The following is a 19977-nucleotide window of genomic DNA, read 5'->3' as shown; positions in this document are numbered from 1 at the left end:
CAGCAAAGCTATCATTCAGAATTGAAGGTCAGATAAAGAGCTTCACAGATAAGGAAAAGCTAAAGGAGTTCATCACCGCCAAACCAGTATTATATGAAATGCTGAAAGGTATCCTTTAAGAAGAGGAAGAAGAAGAAAAAGGTAAAGATACAAATTATGAACAACAAACATGCATCTATCAACAAATGAATCTAAGAATCAAGTGAATAAATAACCTGATGTACAGAATGAACTGGTGATTATAATAGAATCAGGGACATAGAAAGGGAATAGACTGACTATTCTTGGGGGAAAAAGGGGTGTGGGAGATGCGGGAAGTGACTGGACAAAAATCATGCACCTATGGATGAACACAGTGGGTGGGGAGTGAGGGTGGAGGGTGGGGTGGGAGCTGGAAGGAGGGGAGTTATGGGGGGAAAAAAGAGGAACAAATGTAATAATCTGAACAATAAAGATTTAATTAAAAAAAAAAAAAAAAAAAAAACCTAAACTAACTAAGCCTAAAAAGACCTTTCTGTTTGTTATTGTACTCCTCCTGCTCTTTCAAAGATAAAAGTTGTTAAATAATTTAGCATAAAAAATAATTTCCTAAATAAAAAAATACCAAATACTAAAGTTGTAGTAAAACATGCATTAAGCTCATGTAAATAGTGCTTTTCAAATCAATCATTCAGGAATTTTTGAACTTTTCATAGGCAAAGTTTTAAATATCTGCTATAATTAAAGAAATACAAATATAATAGCACTGAATAGCTTGACAATGTAAAAAATATATTTTAAGCAATCATTGCCTATACCCTCTACTCCATGCTAAAAAAAAGTCTAATTTTAGTTGTTTTTTAAAAAGTATATTTTTTATTGATTTCAGAGAGGAAGGGAGAGGGAGTTAGAAACATTAATGATGCGAATCATTGATTGGCTGCCTCCTGCACACCCCCTACTGGGAATGGAGCTCACAACTAGGGCATGTGCCCTTGGCCAGAATAGAACCCGACCCTTCAGTCTGCAGGGTGATACTCTATCCACTGGGCCAACCCAGGTAGGGCTAATTTTGGTTTTTTGATCGTGAAGTCTCCATACTGAAGCTGTTTTCCATGCCAGGGTATCGAACATTCCTACTTCAATGCCTATAATGAAGTGCTATCTTAAAGTATTGTACTTTTAAAGTTCTCTTGGGGCATTTGACACAGAAATGCTAGTATGATTCTTTTACTTCAGTCGGGTAAGCATTAGAATTTCAGGCCAAGTTACTGGAGGTATCTAATAGATTAGAAGTGTTTTAACTGGGGCTGATAGCCAGAATATTTCTAAGAAATTAATTTGGAACCTGGTTTAGAAGAGGGAAGGCTCATGCTTACTACCCATAATTCTAGAAACCTTTCTCATTTGGACTTTGTAAAACATTAAAAATGGTGCCATGACATGTTTAAAAAACATTTATCCTTAAAAATATTGAATGTTCTTGAAAACCTATTACACTTATTCTTTTAAGGTATTCTAATTTAAAGAAGTTTAGGAAAGGGAAAAATAAACATAGAAAAGTTTATTTCTAGCCCTGAAAGAACAAAATTATTGAACAAAGTCATCAAATACAGCAGTTAATGTCAATGAAACAATTAAATAATTGAATGGGATTAAATTAAAAATAGAAGTCAATATAAAATTTGAAGACAAAACAGAAAAGCTGCTTTCACTTAATTACATTTCTATTTACCAAGACCACCCCCCCCCAAAAAGTAACAAAAAAGTTCAATTTCAAAAGTTCAATTTCAAATATGTAATTCTCTGCTTTTCTTAATACAGAATGAAAATTTGCTTTCTCCCTCTCATTTGGCAACTTTCTAGAATGGTGAATGAGAGACTTCAGTTCTCTCGAGGCCAGGCCAGTGCTTGATTCTCCTGTGTATTTCCCACACTATCTACCACAGTGTCTTTGCCCAAGTGGTCAATAAATGTGTTGAGGAAAAAAATAGTGTGTTTTTGTTCCTTTCTTATACACATGCATATACATACACTGTGGAAAAATGATTTTAATTGTTTAAGTATCTGTTGTGGGAGCAACAGACAAGGAAGACAATCTTTTTTTTTTATATTACTATGAAATTCCACTATTAAAAATCCCCAAATTGAGTACTAATCTGAATTTTGACTATATGCTAGAATTGATTTTTTGACATTTCACTAGATATGGACCTCAGTACATTTTAAAACTTTAAAAAAAAAACTGATGCAAATTCTTTAAGCACTCACTTTTTTTCTAATTATAGCTACTGCTTGATCAGATCTAATATTATTCTGGCTAGAATACAGTATATTTAAACCAATGTGCTTATGTGAGCCCTAAAAGAAATACTCATAAGTTTTAAATTGCTTATTAAAGGCACAGGTTCATTTAGGACTGGTGGTAACTAGATAAGCAGCTTCATATTTATATATGGAAGGAAAGACAATTTATATTGTGTGCCAGGCAGTCAATACATGAAGAGAGAGTTGTGTTAGTCTTGACTCCTGATGCTATCACAATTACTCTACTCGTTTACTATTCTAGGTAGGATGAAATACTCAATATTTTCATGGTGTCCCAGTTTTAACTGTCCTCCAAAGCAGCAAAAGGATCAAAAGGAGAAGGAAACTTTAAGAATGCTAGAGTCTAAAATAGAATAAATAAGTACAATAGTAATACCGTCCTAGTAACATGAAGACTAAAGTAACTTTTAGATTTCGATGGGAATTTTCTTTCTAAAGTGATGACAAAATGGGTGAGAACAAAAGGCAGTATTTAGAAAACATGAACCTTGATTCAGATATAATTTTTCTTTCAACAAGATCTAAACATTTTAATTTATAACTAATAAATCACAATTCCATATTGCTTTTAAGATTATTCTGTTTAAAAATGACACATTTCAAAATTAACCAAAGTATATTTCTATTACAAGTTAGTTTATCCAAGTAAGTAAAGAATAAACCACAGTGTAGCTCCCTTAACCTAGGAGTCAGGTTTTAATGACAAAGTCCGTTGCCAGCAATGGACATGCAGGTAACCATCAAAAGTCGTAAAATACAAATCCCAAACTGCTCCTATAAATTGAAAAGACCTTTGTTGAGTCATCGGAATAAAAATGGGGCATTGGCACTGTATTCAATGAATATGGTCTTTACGACTTATGTATGGAAGTGCCATCTAGAGTGGTCATGATGATCACAGTCTTATCGAGTTGGTTTTCATTGGTAGCATCTTCTTCACCATAATCCATCCAGACTATTTACAAAGAATGTTCAAATCTGGAATTCAAAGGCAATGTAGCTTTCCACCAGAAGTAAACTGGCTTGTTTCTGTAATTTAATAGTAACTATAGAAGGCCAATATAATCCAGAGAAATATGAAATCAAAAATCAAATTAAAAGCAGAGACCATTAAGTGCTCTAGATTAAAGTCTCATAAACTATTTTATCTTTTTTTTAAAAAACCTTCCTGTGCTATCAATAAAGAACAGCCATTTCTATCCTTATACCTATATCTTATACACAGATGATGGGAATGAGAGGAAATAAAATGGTATTAGTTCTCCGCGCCCCCCCCCCCCCCCCGCTAATATACTCCAAAACATCAAAATCATTTTTATTCATGATTTGTACTATTACACAATGGCAAGTAGGTATGAACTTAATCAGGAGAATGGTAGGAACATTCCCATGTTCCAGAACCAAATCACAGATGTTTCTCTTTTATGTGGCTCTTGGCATGCCAGAAGGGACAATACTGCATCCAAATGCAAAACAATTGAAAAAAAATGAGAGGAAGAAGAGACACAGAGGGGAGAAGGAAGAGAGGGCACTCTAATAATTAATGCTACAGGTCACAGACCTTTTAAAATCTTTAAAATTAAAAAAAAAAAGGTATTGCTATCAACAAGAACATTTCATTTTTCTTCCTTTCTCCAGTTTTTTACATGAATATTATTTCCTTATTTGAAAAAAATCCAAAGTAACTCAACACCTTAAATGATCCATGAATTTATCAAGAAGTACTTTATCACTTAAGTTCTCAGATAGTACAATGTTGGTAATGGTTTGGGAACAATGTTTATAACAAATCTGTAGTTTACTAGTCAGTAGTTCCATCTCTATGTACTGACAATTCTCTTTCATCAATATAATCTCAGCTAGTTATTTTAGAGCTCACCAAGGTTCAAGTCTCTCACTTTGTCTCTACTAGCTCCAAATATTTTTCTCCTTTAAACTGAAAAAAAGAGTTAATTTTTAAAATCTTAATTTGAAAAGTCAATGGTTATTACAGTATTTACCATGGGGGGGCGGCAGTAGGGTGACAGAGGGTTAATTAAAAAAAACAAACTAAAATTACAACATATACAGAAACTTATTTCCAAAATGAAGGGGAAATAGGGGAAGGGGAAAGTAGCGGCATTAACAAAAGTTGGAACAAGAACAAATCACTCTGATTCCAGAAGCCATAGCTGAAGAGGAAACAGTCAAAAAGGAAACAACTGTAAAGATGGAGAGTCAATGGGATTCTTTTTCTGTCTCAATGATTTAGTTATAAATATAGATTATTAGTCTTCTCTCTATACATGTAACAAATGCCAAACATTTCACTACCATGAAATTTCTAAAACTGACTTTCACATTTGTTAAAAAAGGTAAAAATCACATACTTTTCTTCCCTTCCCCCAGTTCAAATTCTGAACTGAAATATTACATGTACAATAGCTGGTTCTAACTTCTATACAAAGTTAAACCATATCAAGCTCCTTTGCCAATATAAGGAGCTACATAATTTCTATCAAACTTGCCTCAAATTTAGGCCTAAGAAAAACTTCTCAAAGCAACTCAAAAGGAGCAAGTCAAGGAAAAAGAAAGCTACAAAGAGAGAAAAGAAGCTACTAGATAAAACAAATACTCTGAAAAACTCGAATCTACTATTCAAGTACTGAAAATACCCCCAAAGGGACAATGAATGTGATCTATTACAATGAACTCAGCAAAATAAAAGGCAAATCTCTAGCATGATAAATGGCCCTGATGGGCTGTTTGCAGAAAGAAGTAAGGCTAGTGATTCAGTCCACAATTCCTTTTGGACCCTAAAGAAGGGATTCAATAGAAAGTTGTCATTCTGTTTTGTAATTTTCTCTTGGTTGTCTTCAGGAAGTAGTAGTTTGCTTTTTCCCTCCATGTTATGCAGGCCATTTCCTTAAACCCCAAAAGAGTAATAATTTTCATATATTAAAAGACTTCTTTTAGAAAATGGAAAAAGAATATGAGGCCACGGCAATGATGTTAACGATTACTCTTCATTGCTTCTTTAGCTGCCATAATCAGTGGTGTCAAGCTAGATAATGGTTTGGCCAGTTTCAGGAAGGGATGCTGCCAGAAAGAGGGGAGAAAAAAAAAGTATAAATGTCACCAGTTTAGAAGCTAAATATTTCCTTTCAATTAAAGACTCAAAGATTTTAATGGACCATAATTTATTTAATAAACACGTATTTCATTCCTGCATAAAATCAGCATAACCAATACATTGCTTTTATAGTTGAAAGCATAGTCTTTAGTTTTTCTAGTATTATAAAATCTCTGTTAAATGTCCCAGATACTTATGCTAGCAAAGAACTGGCCTGAAAATTAATAACATGCAAAAACTCATATGCTTATTATAATATAACTAGAGGCCCGGTGCACGAAATTCATGCAGGAGGGGGTGGTGGTGGTGGTGGTGGTGGTGGTGGTGTCCCTCAGCCCAGCCTGTACCCTCTCCCTCTCACAATCTGGGACCCCTTGGGTAGGGTCCCTAGGCCTGGCCGGCGATCAGGGCATATCGGACTTTCCTTCCCCGGGCTGCTAGCAGCTGGCCCCGCCCCCGCTGCTGCCACTGCTTGCCATCTGTGTGGCACTGCCCCCCCTCCCCTGCCACCGGTCACCTCCCTCTGTGGGTGACAGGCATGGGGTGCGATCACTTGGCTAGCCTGCGGGGCAATCATTGGCTGGCCCCGCACACTGGCCACAGCATCGCTGGCTGGTGGCCTGGGCCTCCCTCTATGGGGCGATTAATCACAGCCCCCCCAGATCGATCACCCAGCAGAGGGAGGCCCCACCCACCCGACATAGCACCACCAGCTGGGTGGCCTGGGCCTCCCTCTACGGGGCAATGGTGGGGCAATGGTGGGACCCCCCCAACCAATTGCATCGCACCTGCCTTGGCTGGCCTGGCACCAGTGCATGTCATAGCACGGTAGTCTGGAAGGTGGTCTGGACAGTTGTTCTGCTATTCTGTCATTTGGCTGATTTGCATATTACGCTTTTATTATTATTGATGAACATTTTATTTCCAGCAAATAAAATCTTAAACTGCGGCAGCTGCCATACTTCTAGTGATGAATGAGCAGTGAAATGTAGCTAATAGACCTATGTAAACTTTCTGTTTGTTACTCAAAAAAGCCAACTTTTCCAAAAATATTATCATTTCCAAATTCACCTGTAACAGTTCTTTGGCTGACCCCCTTTTCTCCACATCCATCTCCAAACATCGATTTAAGAAATCCCGAAATATTGGGGAAAGTTTCTCTGGGTTCTGAAGTTCTGGAGTTCCATTAGTTGCTATCAGGTACAAGGCCTAAAGAAAAGAACATCTTTTATATTCTTAAGGTAGTAACTCAACAAAGTGAGAAAGCACTTGATATAAAGTTTATGGATCTTTTACTTCTGTAAAGACAATCACCATAAATACTAAAATGAGGTTAGTATTATTTCTATCCACTTGGATTATTTTTCCTTTATTTTATTTATTTTTTTAAAATATATTTTATTGATTTTTTACAGAGAGGAAGGGAGAGAGATAGAGAGCCAGAAACATCGATGAGAGAGAAACATCGACCAGCTGCCTCCTGCACATCTCCCACTGGGGATGTGCCCGCAACCCAGGCACATGCCCCTGACCGGAATCGAACCTGGGACCCTTCAGTCCGCAGGCCGACGCTCTATCCACTGAGCCAAACCGGTTCCGGCTTTATTTTTTAAAATATATTTCTTTATTGATTTCAGAGAGGAAGGGAGAAGGAGAGAGATAGAAACATCAATGATGAGAGAGAATCATTGATCGGCTGCTTCCTGCACACCCCCCACTGGGGATCAAGCCCACAACCAAGGCATGTGCCCTTGACCGGAATCGAACCTAGGACCCCTCAGTCCACAGGCCGACGCTCTATCCACCGAGCCAAGCCGGCCAGGGCTTTCCTTTATTTTAGATGTTTCAAAAATTAGCTTCATCTTTTTTTTGGTGTGTGTGTAGGTTATAAATACAATATACATTGATAAAAGAAATATTATATGGCCGTAGCTGGTTTGGCTCAGTGGATAGAGCATTAGCCTGAGGACTGAAGGGTCCCGGATTTGATTCCGGTCAAGGGCACATGCCGGGGTTGCGAGCTTGATCCCCAGTAGGGGGCGTGCAGGAGGTAGCCAATCAATGATTCTCTCTCATCATTGATGTTTCTATCTCTCTCTTCCTCTTCTTTCCTCTCTGAAATCCATAAAAAAAAAAAAATATATATATATATATATTTTTTTAAAATATATATTCTATTGATATTCTACAGAGAGGAAGGGAGAGGGATAGAAAGTTAAAAACATTGATGAGAGAGAAACATCGATCAGCTGCCTCCTACACACCTCCCACTAGGGATGTGCCCGCAACCAAGGTACATGCCCTTGACCAGAATCGAACCCGGGACCCTTCTGTCCGCAGGCCGACGCTCTATCCACTGAGCCAAACTGGTTAGGGCAATTTTTTAAAAAAGAAATATAATATGTAAGGGCATAAAAAAAATGACCACAATCCTACCATTAACATACAGTATCCCATTTACCTTTCTCAAGCTTTATTCAAGTCACATTACATTTCAAAACAATGTAGTTTATTAAAACCTTTTTTTAAAAAAAACCAACACAACGAGTTATATCTACGTAGCTGTAGATGAAGAGGCAGAGAGAGCACAGAGGATTTTTAAGACAGTGAAAATACTCTGTATACTAAATGATGGACACATGCTATTCATTTGTTTTTAAACCCAGAGAATGTACACCACCCCAAGCATGAACTCTAATGTAAACTATGGACTCCGGATGATAATAATGTGTCAATGTAGGTTCACTGATTGTTAAGAAATGTAAGCTTGTCCTAGCCAGTGTGACTCAGTTGGTTGGAGCATCATCCTATACACAAAAAGGTGGCGGGTTCAATTCCAGATCAGGGCACATACCAGGTCTCGGGTTCCATCCCTCGTCAGGGCAAGTGCACAGAGGCAACTGATCAATGTTTCTCTCTCTCTCTCCCGTCCTCTCTCTAAAATCTATTAAATAATAATAATAATAATAATAATAATGAATAAAATAAAAACAAAAATAGTTAAAAAATGTAAGCTTGGTGAGGGATGTTGATAATGTATAAATACACTGTACAAAAAAGTGAACATATAGCCTAATTTAAATTTTCTGCCATCAGAAAACGATACCAACTGACACTTGTACCATCAGTATACGAATGTGCTCATTTCCGTGTTACTTAAGATCATTTCTCTTTACCTGACATTTCTCCCAAAACTTTCACTAAAAAATTTCATTGTGCCTGACTGGTGGCGTGGCTCAGTGGTTGAGCGTCAACCCATGAACCAGGAGATCACGGTTTGATTCTCAATCAGGACACTTGCCCGGGTTGTAGGCTTGTTCCCCAATGAGGGACATGCAGGAGACAGCCAATCAATGAATCTCTCATCATTAATGTTTCTCTTTCTCTCTCTCTCTCTGTCTCTCTCTCCTTCCCTCCCATCCTCTCTGAACTCAATAAAAATATTTTTTTTTAAATTTTCATTGTAAGAAATTATCCTTGAGATAGCAATCTCAAGTTAAGGTCATATGACTGTTGTGAGCTTCAACTCTTCCATTGGAAGGGATTAATAGGGAACTCTATAAAAATAAGTACTTAACCAAACACTTAACCTTCTCTACTTTGGGATGAACCTTATTACACTCTATCTTCATTTATGTTAGTGATTATAAGCTACCCATGACTCCCAATCATTCCCTCAGCCTCTCCGTTCTAACACCAATGTGCCTCTGCACCTTCTTTTTTTTTTTTTTTTTTTTTTTTTCAGTTGTTTTATTGTTTTTTTTTTTTTTAATATATTTTATTGATTTTTTACAGAGAGGAAGGGAGAGAGACAGAGAGTTAGAAACATCGATGAGAGAGAAACATCGACCAGCTGCCTCCTGCACATCTCCCACTGGGGATGTGCCCGCAACCCAGGCACATGCCCCTGACCGGAATTGAACCTGGGACCTTTCAGTCTGCAGGCCGACGCTCTATCCACTGAGCCAAACCGGTTTCGGCCTCTGCACCTTCTTTCTAGCCTTAATTATTTTCATATGCACTTCCCATCCCCTCCTCAAACATATTCCTTAACTTATTGAGGCCTGGCTCTCCCATGAGGAATCTGCCTCATCCGCAGCATTCTCTAGTGGTAGCTTTTCCTCTCACACACCTTTGCATGGCCCTGAGGATGGAGTGTTCTTTTGGCTCCTTATAGCCTCTTTTTGAGGCCACTATCACCCTCCTCTATAACTCCAGGGTTTTCAAACTTTTAACATTCTTTGCTTCAAACATCTATAAAACGTTGTTAACAAGTCCAACATTATTCATAATTCACAATTCCAATAGCTATAAAGATGCTGGTTACAATCACCCAGTCTCTTTTCTGATGCTCTTGTCCTTTAGCCTACGTCAGCCACACACACCCATGGGTATCTTAGGAGTATCAATAACTGCAACTCTTAAATCTCCATTGCACTCCACCTCCTATCTTTTCACTCTTATTACCCTCACGCCAGTGAACCTTAGACTTCACTGGACCCGAATAAATCCTTCTGGTCTTCCAGTGTCCATCATTCTTTCCACATAATCACTTTTTTGACCCTCGTGCACTTTATAGCACTCAGTGGCTAAATACAGTTAAAACTCTGCCTACTCCTTGCCTGTACCTATGCAGCTAAATATGGTGGAAGAAAAGGATATATCCCTGCTGACTGGCATCACTTATGGGCTCCTAGTGCTTCCAGCATTCACACTAGGTTTCATTCACTCTTCCACTCTCCTATTTCTGTTCTTGTCACTTTTCTGTAGGGTCCTCCTGGCTGTGACAATTTCTCAGACTTTCCTTTCCTTTGGATGACGCTGGCAGTTTAAAGGAGTACTGATCAGGTATTAGAGTGTAGGCTGTCCTTGGATTTGATGTTTTTCTCATGGTTAGAGATTATGGGTTTGGGAGAGAAGATAACAGAGGTAAGAGTGCATTTTCATTGCCTCAATATTAAAGGTACATACTATCAACAGGACTGACGACTGTTCATGTTCACTTCGTCACCTGGCTGAGGTAGTGTTTGTCAGGTTTCTCTCCTGTAAAGTTACTTTTTTCTCCCCTTTCCATACTGTGCTCTTTGGAAGGAAGTCACTATGTGCAGCCTACACTTAAGAAGTGGGAGTTATGCCTCACGTCCTTCAGGGTGGAACATCTCCTTAAATATTTGGAATTCTTCTGCATGGGAGATGTCTCTTCTGCCTTGTTTATTTAATCACTTTATTTCTATCAGCATGGGCTCACACATATTACAATTTGGGTTATAATCCCATACTACTTTGTTCAAATTTTTGCACCTTGGCCACTAGAGCTCTTTCAGTTTGGCTCCTGTGCCTCTTTGAAATGCTCCCATCAGTATGGCTTTAACTCAATGTCATTTATTTATTTATTAAAACAAAAGTTGAATGTTTTATTATTATTTTTTATCCCCGAGGGGTGAGGATATTTTTTCCATTGATTTTTAGAGAATGGAAGAGAGGGGGGAGTTGGAGAGAGAGAGAGAAACATCAACGTGAGAAAGACATATCAATTGGTTGCTTCCCATTCATGCCTGGGGATTGAACCTGTAACTCTTTCATCCTCGAGCTGACGCTGTAAGCACTGAGCCAAACTGGCCGGGGCAAGAAGTTGAATGTTTTATTGTTAAACTTTGTTTTCCTTCAAGGTTGCCACTTCACTGTATAAAAATAGCACCAGCAAACACAGTATATTGCAAAATTTAGATATTGTTCATTATCTGACACTAACAACAAAAACTTTTCTCCACTGCTAATTATTTCCAATGGAAAGATTAATAATTTTGAACCAAATCCAGAGACAGATATAAGTAAGTAACAATATTATGTAAGGCCTAATATAACAATGTTATCCTTGAATTACATACTTTTTATAATTTCAGAAATTCTGAATATCATAACCATAGTCTACCTAAAAATCATAGGGTGTTGTGAAAATATGCATATTGTGTTTATCTGCAATCATTAGAAAATTAAGGGGAATTTTCTTCCAATAGCATTGTTGAAGTTTCTTTTTCCATTGGTATTACTAAAAGTTGCTATTTTAAATCTTCTATCCATCACTAATTTAAGACAACTATGCCAGATTAAGTTGTTTCATCTACTTTGTTTAGGAGGTTCCATTTTCACTCCTTAGATTTTATGTACTTCTCATATGCTTCTTCACTCACTAGTCCATCTAGTTCTGAAGGATTAGTCAGTGTCATCTTGGTCAGCCAACCGTCTTCATAACAAGATCTGTTGACAAGTCCTGGATTTTCTGCAACTTTTCAAAGCACCAAACTCATCTTTTTTGTTCAATTCTGTCCCAATTTCAGGCAGACTACAGTAAACATCTCCCAAAGCTTCCTGTGCAAAAATGCTGATTCCCACAGTTCCAATACCATTTTCTGTTGTTATCTATTCATGTTTCTCTGTGAATTTACACTCCTGGAACAGAATGGGGCCAGTGCACAGTGTTCTGATGGCACCTGCCCTCAGGCCCTAGGGCCCAGGCAGGCGTGGCGGTGGTACATAGGCTCACAGCACCCCACTTGCAGGAGTGCAGGGAGTTGCAGCACAATTCCTCGGCCATCCCCGCCGGTGGGGTGGGCCAGAGTTATGATTCCATTTTAACTTCCTGGTTGAGGTTTAGTAGGTGTAACCCTTTCTTTCATTATTTTAATGTTTGTTTAAGGGTTTATATAGCATACACCTTTCAATAATCACAATCATAACATTATACCACTTCAGTTCTCCCCCTCGGCATTGTCATTTTACTTATACATGTTCTTTTTCTACCCCCATCAGTATTATTTTTAAACAGTTTTATCTTTTAAAGATACTTATATAAGAAAATCTTATACATTTACCAATTAAGTTACTATTTCTAGTGTTCTTCATTTCTTTGTATGAAGCCACATTAACATGTTCTTTCTGCTGAGCTTCCTTTATTTATTTATTTATTTATTTCAAAATATATTTTATTGATTTTTACAGAGGAAGGGAGAGGGATAGAGAGTTAGAAACATCGATCAGCTGCCTCCTGCACACTCCCTACTGGGGATGTGCCCACAACCAAGGTACATGCCCTTGACCGGAATTAAACCTGGGACCCTTCAGTCCGCAGGCCAACGCTCTAGCCACTGAGCCAAACCAGTTAGGGCTGCTGAGCTTCCTTTAATATTTCTTTTAGTGTATATCTGCTGGTGATAAATTCTTTCAATGTTTGTACATTTCACAAAATCTTCATTTCGCCTTGGTTTTTAAAAGATATTTGTTGTAGAATTTTTTTCTTTCTTTCAAAACTTCTATTACACCTGAAGTTGTCTCACAGCTCACTGATGCTATTTCATTTTTTTTAAAAAATTCATTTTTGTCCCTATGTTTCCCTTGGATAGTTTCTATTACTATCAATCACTTACCTACAATGTATAATCTGCCATTGATCCAATCTCAAACACTGTAGTCTGTATCTGTAAGTTTAATTTTTTTAAAAAATGTACTTCCAAGTCCAGGCTGGTTAACTCAGTAGAGCACTGTCCCAATTTGCCAAGGTTTGATCCCCAGTCAGAGCACATACAAGAATCAACCAATGAATGCATAAGTAAGTGGACAACAAATTGCTCTCTCAAAAAAAATCAATAAATTTAAAAAGTACCTTCCAAATGTCTCTACTTAACATCTGGAATGCAGTTATAAAAATTGTTTTAATGCCCTTTTGTGCCAATTCTTTTATCTGTATCAGTTCTGGGTCAGTTTTTCTCCTCATATGCGTTATAATTTTCCTGCTCTTTTGCCTGTCTGGTAAACTTTGGGTATTTGGGTGCCAGATATATCTGGACTCATAAATATTCTTGAGCTTTGTCCTGGGACACAGTTACTTTGGAACAGATACCTTTGGGTCTTGTTTTAGAATAAGATTTGTTAGACTATAGCAGCATATAGTCTAGGGCCGTGGTCGGCAAACTCTTTAGTCAACAGAGCCAAATATCAACAGTACAATGATTGAAATTTCTTTTGAGAGCCAAATTTTTTAAACTTAAACTATATAGGTAGGTACATTGTTATTAACTTAATTAGGGTACTCCTAAGGCTTAGGAAGAGCCACGCTCAAGGGGCCAAAGAGCCGCATGTGGCTCGCGAGCCGCAGTTTGCCGACCACGGGTCTAGGGTAATTATTTCCTATCACTGAGGCAAGACTGTTGAGTCCTCTACTCAACATCCTGTGAAATATAAGGTTTACTCTTACAAGGTTTACTATTGCTGACAGAAGCAGGCACTATTCCCAGCCCTATGAGAGCAGTGGGCACCATCCTCTCCAATCTTAGCAGATGGCTATATCCCCAGCCCTGGGCAGAGTACTCATACAGGTGTGCCAATCTCTGTTGAATGCTCAATGGAGATTTTCCACAAACCTCAAACCTTGTCTCTGCAAAGGTTTCTTCCCTCCTTTCCTCAGTCCCCAGAAACCACTAATTTCTTGTCTCTACAGAAATCTATAAAATGTATGCAGTCAATCCCCATTATGTGCAGATTCCACACATGCAAATTCACTTACTCACTAAAGTTTATTTGCAACTCCAAAATCAATACTCTCAGTGCTTTTGTGATCATTAATGGATATGTGCAGAGGTGAGAAGCACAGTGCTGAAGAGCTGTCTAGTGTACCTAAGTGCAAGAAGGCTGTGATGTGCCTTGTGGAGAATATACATCTTTGATAATCTTCATTCAGGCATGAGTTATAGTGCTGTTGGCCGTGAGTTCAATGTTATTCAATCAACAACTGTTAAATAGAGTGTCTTTAAACAGAAACACACATAAAGGCAAGGCTGTATATCAATCAGTTGATTAGCTGTATATCAAAATGTTGTGACCAGAGGCTTTAGGAACCTAACCCTGTATTTCCCCTAGAAGCAATGGTTTCGCTTTCATTATTCAGTGTTTGCGGCTTTGTAGAATCTAACCACCATGAATAAGAATCGAATGTAAATGGAATCATACAATATATGATCTTTGTGTTCGACTTCTTTCATATAGCATAATGCTTTCAAGGTTCAATGTTTATGTATCTGTATTTCATTCCTTTATTATGACTAAAATATATTCCATTATATGCATATACCACTTTTGTTTATTCATTCATCAGGTGATAGACATTTGGGCTGTTTCTACCTTTTGGCTCCTAAGAATGCTGCTATCAACATTTGTGTACAAGTTTTTGAGTGGATGTAAGCTTTTAATTCTCTTGGGAATATACACAGCACTAGAATTGCTGGGTTATATGTTAATGTTAACTTTTAGAGGAACTTTTTCAAAGAGCTACATGCACCATTTACCTTTCCACTAGCAAAGTATAAGGGTTCCAATTTCTCCACATTCTCACCAACACTTATTATTCTTCAACTTTTTTATTATAGTCATTCTTGTAGGTGTAAAGTGCTATGATATTGAGCCATATATGGTGATTTAAAAGTAGAAGTAGAAGAAAAAAAATAAAGGCAGGCAGGCAGGGAGGGAGGGAGGTAGGAAGGAAGGAACCCCGAAACTCTCCACCCTCAGCTGCTGAATATTTGTTTAAAGTCTACTGACCTCATCTGTATCTCAGGGCCCTCACTCTTTTGTTTGAATACAGGCTTTAACATTGCCATCTACACAGCTTTCTCACAGATGTGATCTTGCTTTCCTCTTCTCTGTACCTAGGGGTACCAGAGGCCAAGGTTCAAAGTTGATAACCTGAAGGGTATGTCTAGGGACTCTTAACTCTGTAGAAAAGTGAGGAAATTCTTACTTATATACAAAATTAAAGCATTCAACTTACTAAAAATCTACAAACTCTACCTAACACATTCAACTCAACTCAGAAGCAAATGATTTTTTAGATGCCAAGTGAAGGAAACAACTAGGTTTTATCAACTTTGCATCCTAAATTCTTGGCCAGTGCCTGGAACAAGCAGGTACTACCTAAATGTTTTAAATAAAAGTATTTTTCTTAAAATAAGGCTGGTGTTTGTCTTACCCTCAAGGGATTTTCATTGAGGTATGGAGGCTCTCCTTCTACCATTTCAATAGCCATGATACCCAGAGACCATATGTCCACCTTAGGGCCATAAGCTTTCCGTGTAACCACCTCCGGTGCCATCCAGTATGGTGTGCCAACCATGGTACTTCGCTTGCTCTGCTCAGGGGTGATCTGGGCACAGAAACCAAAGTCAGCTATAAAACAAAACAAAACATCTAAAGTTAAAATGGTATCCATGGATGGTTTTTTCTAAAGATTCACTTTAGATGACATAAGAGAGGGAGAGGGAGAGGAAGAGGATTGATGTGAAAGCATAACATCAACTGGCTGCTTCCTGCATGTCCCCTACCAGGGACCGAGCCTACAACCCAGGCACCGAGCCTGCAACCCAGGCACATGTCCTTAACTGGGAATTGAACCGGCCAGGGCAGAAAACTTAATTAATTACATTTGACTACTCACCCACTTGTTTTTTAAGACTGTATTAATAAAGCCACTAGGATGGGTTTACAAATATTTTGATGATGTTACATACTTTCACTTTTTCACTTTAACTTGCCACAAGCAGAGGACAAATTATCAGAAGGTCTTTTATTCTAAATAATTAATTCTAACCAGAGAAAAAGGGGGCCTGGGGACAGGTAGAAGAGAATAAGGAGGGGAATAAATGGTGATGGAAAGAGACTTGACTTGGGATGGTAACAAACAATACAATGTACAGGTGATGTATTATAGAATTGTACCCCTGAAACCTATATAATTTATTAAGCAATGTCACTCCAATAAATTCAATGAAAAAATTAATTCTGCCCTAAAGATTTTAATAAAGTTGAAAAAGGTCAAGAAGAAAAAGTCACAGGCAAAGGTCAGGAAATGATAACTACTTTTGATGAAAACAAACAGAAGCTAGTAACTACACAGCTGATAGCAGAGTCTAGAAAAAGAGCATGTTTAACTATAACTGTACCTACAATGTGCTCACCAGCAATACTCCCACCTCCTTATCTATATTAATAAAAGGGTAATATGCTAATTAGACCGGGTAGACCGGATGTCTTCCGGACAAAGCCACAGTGGTGGGGCTGAGGCAGAGGTGGTTAGGGGTGATCAGGCCGGCAGGGGAGAGCAGTTAGGGGCCATCAGGCTGGCAAGGGAGAGCAGTTAGGGTGACCAGGCTGGCAGGGGAAAGCAGTTAGGGGGATCAGGCTGGCAGGGGAGAGCAGTAAGGGAGATCAGGTCGGCAGGGGAGAGCTGTTAGGGGAGTCAGGCAGGCAGGAGAGCAGTTAGGGGTATCAGGCAGGCAGAGGGTTTTGGGGCTATCAGGCAGGCATGCAGAGTGGTTAGGGGCTATCAGGCAGGCAGGTGAGTGGTTAGGAGCCAGCAGTCCAGATTGCTGCGGGGTCGGGCCTAAACCAGCAGTTGGACATCCCCCAAGGGGTCCCAGATTGGAGAGGGTGCAGGCCAGGCTGAGGGAACCCCCCGCTCCCGTGCATGAATTTCATGCACTGGACCTCTAGTCTATATCCTATCTAGTAGTAGACAAACATGGTAATTGACCATACATCCACTACGCTTCCCATTGGCTAATCAGCAGGATATGCAAATTAACTGCCAACAAAGATGGCGGCCGGCAGCCACGCATCTGAAGTGAACATGAGGCTTGCTTGCTCCAGTGATGGAGGAAGCCAAGGTTCTCCGCCTGCTGCGGCCCGGCTCTGAGCCCAAAAGCAACAATGTTTCAATTATAGAAGCTAAACAAACCCCAGATACCTGCTTTCAGCCAGTCGGGGCCTCAGAGCTTAGAGCGCCAGTGATGGCAACAGAGTTTCAATTATAGAAGCTAAACAAACCCAGATACCTGCTTTCAGCCAGCCATGGCCTCAGAGCTGGAGCCGGCTCTCAGCTCCAGTGACAGCTATAGAAGGTAAATAAATCCCAGAATTAAAAAAAAAAAGAAAAAAAAAGAGAGGCTGGGAGCTTCAGTCGCCCGCCAGCCTGAAAACGGCCCTCAGCCCCTCACCCAGACTGGCCAGGCACCCCAGTGGGGACCCCCACCCTGAAGGTGGTGTGACCCGCTGCAAACAGCCATCAGCCTGTCATCCAGGCTGGCCAGGAAACCCAGTGGGGACCCCCACCCTAAAGGGGGTGTGGCCAGCTGCAAACAGCCATCAGACCCTCACTCAGGCCGGCCAGGCACCCAAGCAGGACCCCCACCCTGATCCGGATCACCCTTCAGGGCAAACCAGCCGGCCCCCACCCGTGCACCAGGCCTCTATCCTATATAGTAAAAGGGTAATATGCAAACTGACCCTAACAGCAGAAAGACTGGGAATGACTGGTCACTATGACACACACTGACCACCAGGGGGCAGACGCTCAATGCAGGAGCTGCCCTCTGGTGGTCAGTGCGCTCTCACAGGGGGGAGCTCTGATCAGCCACAAGCCAGGCTGACGGCTGCCAGTACAGCAGTGGTGGTGGGAGCCTCTCCTGCCTCCTCAGCAGCGCTAAGGATGTCTGACTGCAGCTTAGGTCTGCTCCCCACGGGCAAGTGGACATCCCCCGAGGGCTGCCGGGCTGCCAGAGGGATGTCTGATTGCCATCTTAGGCCCAATACCCCGGGGAGCAGGCCTAAGCCAGCAAGTGGTCACCCCCGAGGGGTCCCAGACTGCGAGAGGGGCACAGACCAGGCTGAGGGACCCCCTCCCGCTGAGTGCACAAATTTTTGTGCACTGGGCCTCTAGTATATATATAAAAACCTAAGTGACCATTACAATGGAACGACCAGAACGACCAGTCGCTATGATGTGTACTGACCACCAGGGGGCAGATGCACAACGCAGGAGCTGCCCCCTGGTGGTCAGTGCACTCCCACAGGGGGAGCACCACTCAGCCACAAGCTGGGCTCATGGCTGGTGAGCGCAGCGGTGGTGGTGGGAGCCTCTCCTGCCTCCAAGGCAGTGCTAAGGAGCAGCAAGACGAGTGGTAAGGAGCAGTGAGCAGGCGAGCGGTAAGGAGCGAAGGGTCCGGAACTGTGAGAAAGCGCAGGCCGGGCTGAGGGAACTGCCTCCGTACATGAATTTTATGCACTGGGCCTCTAGTTTTATAATAACTGAATAGTAGAATGCCTAGTCAGTGGCAAAGTCAGGATGAGAATCTAGAATTTTTTCCTCTCTCCCATTCTGTTCCATATGTAACTACTGTTAATGTTTATGTTTGCAATCTTTCCTTTTTTCTTCCTCTAAAAAATTATTTCCAGAGCTTTTATATTTGTTTATTCTTTATTTAATTTTTAAAATATTACAATAGTTGAATATAAATGTAAACTTTAGACTTTTTGTTATGCATTTACATACATACAAATAATATCTATGAACCACATGATTCATTCTATCTAATTAAGATATTTTGTAAACTTTTAAAAAACAATTTTTAGAGATCTTTCCATATTAATACACTGAACTACCTCATTATTATAACTATACAATACTAAAGAATATACAAAAACAAAAGAATATAAAAAAAATCATAACATTTAAACATTCCTGTACCACTAGACATTTAACATATTTTGGTTTTCCTTACAATGCTGCAGAGAACATCTTTGTAATTGTGCATATGTTTAGTAATTCTATAGGAGTGAATCCTGAAAGAACAATTGTTAGGTCAAATCATACTATCCATGGCTAAAATGAGAGCTTATAAAAAAAGATACTGTTCCCAATACCTTATAAGAATTAACATATCTAATCCTCACGATAACTCTATTAGACAGGTACATTACTATTATTCTCATTTTACAAATGGGGAAACAGACACATATATTTTTAGATAACTTACCCAAGATTATTCATCTAGTAAGCAGAAGAGCTAGGATTAAGTATTATCTGAAAAAGTCCAATTCAGTTTACATATGTATTCACTAAAAATGTATGAAACTGTCCATTTTTAACTTGCCCACTAAGATGAAGGTTAGTAACTTTATATTCTGACCATCTGATAGAATCCAGACCCTTTTTCTTGTGGTTGAATAATTTTTAAAGGATGTATCTTAAGGAGATGCTGAAAAAGCAGTGAAACTCGAGCAGAACAGAAGAAAAAGTTTTTGGTTTCTTGATCCAAGAAATGCCTTGAGTTTTGCATAGTTGGAGAAACCTCAGTAGAAGTTCCTTTTTATTAAAAAAAAGAAAAGAAAAAAGAAGTTCTTAAATCCTACAGAGGGCATGGTTGGAAGTGAGACATTATAACTAGCAGAGGAAAAAGAACCTATGATTTTTTCCCCCATGACTCTACCATGCCTGATACAGAAGATATATATGAAAAGAGGGTTATAAGAGTTTTTTTCCCTTATCGTTTCCAAGGTCAGGGTCACATAGGCCTTCAAATGATTAGGCCACATTGCCAAATCCAATGAAAGTGGAATAGCATGACCTAAAAGATAGCAGAGCCCAGCCGATGTGGCTTAGGGGTTGAGCGTCAACCTATGAACCAGGAGGTCACAGTTGGATCCTCGTCAGGGCACATGCCTGGGTTGAAGGC

The 19977-nt window shown here is 39.6% G+C and overlaps 1 protein-coding gene across 1 annotated transcript in view; it reads right to left on the bottom strand.

Moving 5' to 3' along the window:
* Positions 1 to 1528: 1528 nt before the first annotated feature.
* PAK2 (p21 (RAC1) activated kinase 2) overlaps positions 1529 to 19977 on the bottom strand; it is a 108391-nt gene continuing 89942 nt past the window's right edge. The window contains exons 13-15 of the mRNA XM_070406482.1: positions 15438 to 15634; positions 6491 to 6628; positions 1529 to 5385 (exon numbers count right to left, since the gene is read on the bottom strand). Of these exons, the coding sequence (XP_070262583.1) occupies positions 5299 to 5385; positions 6491 to 6628; positions 15438 to 15634 (422 nt within the window). The 3' untranslated portion in view covers positions 1529 to 5298. The remainder of the gene's footprint in view (positions 5386 to 6490; positions 6629 to 15437; positions 15635 to 19977) is intronic.

Source organism: Myotis yumanensis, unplaced genomic scaffold, assembly GCF_028538775.1.
Source record: "Myotis yumanensis isolate MYYU_CA2020_CCGP unplaced genomic scaffold, mMyoYum1.0.hap1 SCAF_2, whole genome shotgun sequence".
NCBI lineage: Eukaryota > Metazoa > Chordata > Mammalia > Chiroptera > Vespertilionidae > Myotis > Myotis yumanensis.
The sequence above is the reverse complement of the archived record's forward strand: the minus strand, read 5'-3'. Positions and strand labels throughout refer to the sequence as shown.